Source organism: Alligator sinensis, unplaced genomic scaffold, assembly GCF_000455745.1.
Source record: "Alligator sinensis unplaced genomic scaffold, ASM45574v1 scaffold919_1, whole genome shotgun sequence".
Classification (NCBI taxonomy): domain Eukaryota; kingdom Metazoa; phylum Chordata; order Crocodylia; family Alligatoridae; genus Alligator; species Alligator sinensis.
Genome location: NW_005842191.1, coordinates 1,126,460 through 1,131,940, shown reverse-complemented (window position 1 = coordinate 1,131,940; position 5,481 = coordinate 1,126,460). Strand labels below are relative to the sequence as shown.

The following is a 5,481-nucleotide window of genomic DNA, read 5'->3' as shown; positions in this document are numbered from 1 at the left end:
CGGGGCTGGGCAAATACAGCCACTGGGGACTGTCCAAATCATCAAAGCTCTGAATCTTTGCTGAAGATTTGGAGAGCTTTGAATTGATTCGGACCTTTAAATTGGTCCCCTGATTAGATTTGGATTTAGAGCTTCGGCCACTGAATCAGGCCGAATCTCCTCCAGATTGAATCACCACCCAAAGCTTCGCACAGCCCTAGCAGGCAGTGGACGCAAGAACACTTGGCAACACCTTGGCAGATAGACACTTGGAACAATCCCATGGGGCAGGGAAAAGCAAGCTGAGGCTATTGAGGTCTTCTGACCCCACCTCTAAATCTGCAGCTGTCTTGGAGTTGACAAGTCTGACAACAGAACCAGTCATTTAAACTTGAGTGTATTTACCTTACCCTTAAAAAATAGCCACGAGTAGTACCAGGAAGAAGGAAAAAAACTAGTTTCCCTGCGTCAGTGAGAGGGGAAAAAAAAAAAAAGGAAGAATGGTCTTTTCAGAAATACTGGATAAGATTAGGCCCAGGTTCAAACCATCTCAGTTCAAGAAAGCAACTAGGTTACAATAACCACAGTCTATATTAGGCTGCCCACTATTCAAAGGGCAACTTCCTACATTGCCCTAATTGATCTGGTCTCCTGGCTGAGATACTGCTTGAAAAACCACAAGAGCTTTGAGTTGTATGTGCATCTGTTCTGCTTTTGTTTTTTAAATGCCAGGAGAACCACTGTTACAGTTTTGGTGTCAGCAAGGGGGATCCACTACACCATGAGAAACAGGAACCTGAGGGTGACAAACAAGCTATGTAATAAGGAAAGGAGGAACCATGCTCTTTTTTTTTTTTTTCAAATGTGAAATAAAAAGGAAAATGTGCTGCTGGGTGGGGGAGTGGGGGAAGAGGAGACCTTCAGATGCCTGTTGGCCTCTTTGAAAGGCATGTTTCTGTTCGGGTTCACCCTACAAGATGCGGCTTGTCTGCCAGCTGGAGCAGTGCTCCAGACTCTTCCCCCACAGTGCTCTACTTTTGTTTTGAGTCTCTACTTGGCTACAATCAGGTCCAGTGAAACAGGGCCCAACCTCCATGGCCTGATAGCAAAGTACAGTTGAGAGCTTTCAACCTGCTCCCTGCTCAACCTCACTCATCAGATCCTCTTCCCCTGAGGAACAGTAGTGCATGTTTGCAGGGGTCAGTTTCTCCCACCTGTTTTGTTTAGTAGATAGAGGTCTCTGTCCAGGGAGGTGGGGGGACGGCAGGCAGTGCTCTGACCGAGTCCTTCCATGTAGTGAGCTATGACTTGCTCGCCTTGTGTCTCTGGTTTATGGCAGATGGGTAGAAGACTCCCTCCCCCTCCAGACAGGTGTTATATCCTTTGAGTGGGTTTATTACCAGCTCTGCTTTGGATTTAACAGCCTCACAGACAAAATATAAAAATAATGTATACAAATTAGCAGTTAATGTTTCTTACAACTCTTTCTTAAAGGCATCTTTATAAGTTACACATTCATTCCCCCCACCCCCCATCCCTTTTTGTGATGAGCTTGTGAGAGTGATGCCAAGCAGGTGGCAGTCTTGCCTCTTAATTACAGCAGGAAGCAAGCGCAGCTCTGGCTTACAAATAAGGCTTGCTTCACTCTAAAAGCCTGGTCTAGCACGAGAATACATGGCAGCCACAAGCCCTGGATCAGGCTGGGCGGGCAGGTGTGGGGGGTGTAATGAAGTAGTAAATGCATCATGGAAATGGCTCCTACTCTTAGCAAGCATCAGCTGTTTAATTGCAATAGTAAGTGATTAGGATTCAGACATAGCAGGGTGGCTGCAGTGCATGGGCCCTGCTAACTGGGGACATAACCCAGCTGTATGCACCAGCACCAGATGTGCCTTTCTAAGGCTTTGATACTATTGTGTGTGCTGCAGGGTCTAGATGCACATGCCTGAGCTGCAGTGAGTACTGCACAGATGTATTACTGCAACTACCTGAGTGAGGCCACCCAGGCATCCTTGGGTGCTTATAGCTTTACTGGACAGTCCCATGCAAGCCTTCTGCACCTGGTCTCCTTGGTACTGGTCTGTCCTTGGATGCCCTGCAAACAGGCCACACCACTGAGCTGCTTCTGAGGTGCCATCCCAGCCATGGGGATGCAGACGGCTTAAGGTAAGTGCGACACCTTGTGGGGACACAGGGAATTGCAAATCCTTAACCCCACTGATTGTCGGAGCATCTGAGCCTGTTGGGGATCAGACAAGTGCTGCTCAACTTGGACCCAATGCCCAAGTGCAGAATGCAGCTGCATCTGCATCCTGAGACCCTGCACAAACAGCAGGAGCCTCCCTCGTCACTCTCCTGCTTGCCTCTCCTTGCCTACTTATCGCAGCATAAAGAAAATTTAAAGGAAGACGTATCCAGCTGCCTACATGTGCCAGCCAAGAGAGTTGGTGCAGCATTTGGTGGTAAAAGCCTTGCAATAGGCTCCAACCCTTCACCTCAGCCTAGTATTATCTGGTGGGTCCCCCCCTTTGCCTCCTTCCCCTTCCCAGATGGCTTCTAAGCAAGGGCAGCCCAGGCTTATCTGCTTGCTGTATGGCAGGGGGAAGGAATAAGGTTGCAGGAGGAAGGGCGCAGGGTCTAGCCTAGTGGCAGGGCAATCCCAGGGGGAGAAGAGATCACAGTTCAAGGAGCAGTGCAGCAGGCTGGTCCTGTACTTTGCCCCAACGCTGACTGCACAAAGGCACCAGCACACAGGGAGGCAGGAACACACTAGAGAAGAGCAGAAGCTCCCCCAATGCTCTTCCACCTGTGGCCATGGTCCAGCGTGTGAGGTGAGGGGAACAGGGACAGCGACCATGGAAGGGGCAGCTATTGCTCTCAGGAGCCTCAGCCCTCTCTGCTTGTCCTGTGGACCTCTGAACAACTGCCACATGCACTCTATTCCTGTCCCCTGAGCCTGGAGAAGGGGAGTAGTCCAATGGCACGGTGGAGCAGGCAGCTTGGACATAGCTGCTGTATAATACCTGGAGAGTCTGCTGGGCCAGACCTGCGAAGGGTGGGTGGGCTGGGGTGCAGGGGAGGGCAGCCCCAGCTGGCACTCTGCACAGTTAAGTAGCTTAAGAAGCTGCAAGTGGTGATTTCCCCCCTACTGCAAGAGTCCTTGGTTCAGTCTGACAGGTCTGCAGAGAGGCCTGGTCCCTGGGGTCCTGCCACCTCCTGGGCAGAGGCAGTAGTGATGGTGGGCCCATGCCATGCCTGCCCACGGAGAGGCCAGGAGTGGTCACAGCGAGATGTCAGAGGTCACCTGGAGGGTCTGCCCCGAGGATCGTTTCTTGCCACTGCACCTGGTGATGTCGGCGCGCCGGTACGGGTTGTTCCGCAGACCTGTGCCCAGAGAATACATGGAGCCTGGTTGGTGCCTGCTCCAGTCCAGCACCCCCCTTAGCCCTCTGAACATGTCTCCATAGGCTGACACAAAAGGAAAGTCACCTCCTGCACTGACTCGTAACATCTGGGAAGTCCTGCTGCCTCCTAGGCTGGGGCAGAACAGGCCCAGTCCTGCTTAGCTTCAGAGCCTAGAAGATCAAAGCCCATGGGACAGGGAGGTAGTGGATGTGCCAGCAAACTGGGGGGCAAGGCAGAGAGTGAGTTTTGGAGCCTTCTCTTCTCTAACCTCATACAGAGGATAAGGACATGAGCTGCTCCGACTCCAGGTGGGCAGAGGGGCTTCAGCCTGGGAGCTGTCCATATCCTTGAGCAAAAGGGCTGCATGAAGGGTGGGGGAGCTGTCTTACCTAGCTGGTTCCACACCCAGATTACCTTGCGGCAGAGGCTATAAGGGGCTCTCCTCATTGAAGCTGGCATCGCAGAAGAGCCGGGACGAGCGCTTGCCCGTCCGGGCCGTGAAAGGAACAGTCTTCAGAACTGAGCAGTGATCCAGAGAGGCAGGAGGGGGAGAAGTAGGGGGGAGAGAGCAGAAAGAGAGAGAAAGTGCAGGAGCAGGTAGTGAACTGAGGAATAGTCAGAGACAGCAGAGTGTGCGGGGAGAGTTTGGTCTGGCCTGGGAGGCAGTTGTTTTGTACAGGGCAAATGGCCTGAGTGTCCCTTTCCAGCTGCTCCACCCATCCAAGCATCCAGCCCTGGGTTAAGAGGTCTGCTCCACTGTGATGGGGATTTGCAGCAACCAAGAGCTGGGAAGAGGAAGCCTTCCTAAGGCCTTGGCATGCACCAGCAATTAATCCAGCTAATTGTATTGCCCCTGCCAGACAACTGGAGCACTCCTGGCCCCCTCCAACCCTTGGGACCAGAGGTGCCAAGTACATGTGGGCCTGAGGGCCATGGCCCCCCTTGGGAAGAGGGCTGTTACCTGAAATGTGTAAAACTTTCCACGTGTCCATCATCTTAGGCCTCTCCCCCCCACAAAAATAAAAGTCAGTGCCTATGCTTGGGACACAAGGACACAGTCAGATCCATGGCTCTGCTCTGCAGTGCAGAGCCTAGGGGGCTGAAGCCCAGGGAGACAAAGTAATAAGACAAAATACATCAGCAAGGCTGAGAAAAGAGACAGCTGGATCCCAGATCCTGGCTTTACCTACTAGGCAACACCCCTTAATAATTCTGGGTGGCTCACCCCCCTTGCCATCTCTGGAATGCCTACCCTCCCTTGGCCCCCAAATGCTGTACACAGGACAGGCAGCCCATGACAGACTGGGACAGTGGCTACAAGAATAAGTGAGGAAGGCAGGGAAGGGTTTGGAAAGGGGCAGGAGCATGGCCTGCGAGCAAGGGGCATGTGGGACTAACAGCCATATGGCAGGCACATCCCAAAGAAAACCCAGTAATACACCAACAGGTACCCCACACCACTCTCACCCTGACCTAGCACCCCACCCACAAGTGTCCCTTTGCTTCTGACCCACTAGGCATCTGCCTGTGGGGTCCAACTCCCACTCCACCCCCAAGTTCAGGGGTTGTCCCACCTCACCTGTAATAATGTCCTCAATTGCACCATCTTTCCCCTCATAAATGAGGGGCTCTTTCACCATCTGCCTCTTCTTCAGCTCAGCAAGCATGTCCATCTGCTGCCGCTTGGCTTTCTGGACAGGAGACTGTAGCAGCAGTAACAAGAAGGAAGTAAATGGGGGTCCCCTGTGGCATCTCAGAGAATGTGGGACATTTCCCATGGACCCAGGCATCTCAAGGATGGCACCTCCTCCTTTGAGAGATCCTCACATACTTTACAAAGCCAGCACAAAAAATGCTTCACCCACTATTCAGATGCAGCCACCTCTGGGGTGAAACTTGCCAGTTTTCTGCCTATTCAGCAATGCTACACAACAGCTTAAGGCAGAGAGTGAAGAGGAAGCCAAAACCAAGGAATTTTAGGGAGATGCAACATGGTGTTTTGTCAGAAGGTGAAGGCAGAAGCTCTGGCTCTGGGAAAGGCACCAAAAGGGCTCTCAGACCCATAGGGGCACAGAAGCTTGGTTTCACAACCATGGG

General features: G+C 52.3%; 1 protein-coding gene across 5 annotated transcripts in view; it reads right to left on the bottom strand.

Annotated features, from left to right (window-relative positions):
* Window positions 1–216: 216 nt before the first annotated feature.
* FMNL1 (formin like 1) overlaps window positions 217–5,481 on the bottom strand; it is a 65,436-nt gene continuing 60,171 nt past the window's right edge. For 4 of the 5 annotated variants that reach the window (XM_006026386.3, XM_006026388.3, XM_025207338.1 and 1 more), the window contains 2 exons: window positions 4,964–5,087; window positions 217–3,363 (listed from right to left, as the gene is read on the bottom strand). In XM_006026386.3, coding sequence (XP_006026448.2) covers window positions 3,260–3,363; window positions 4,964–5,087 — 228 coding nt within the window. In that variant the 3' untranslated portion in view covers window positions 217–3,259. Of the gene's footprint in view, window positions 3,364–3,761; window positions 3,904–4,963; window positions 5,088–5,481 lie in introns of those variants that run through there. The other variant, XM_025207337.1, reaches the window with a different exon arrangement.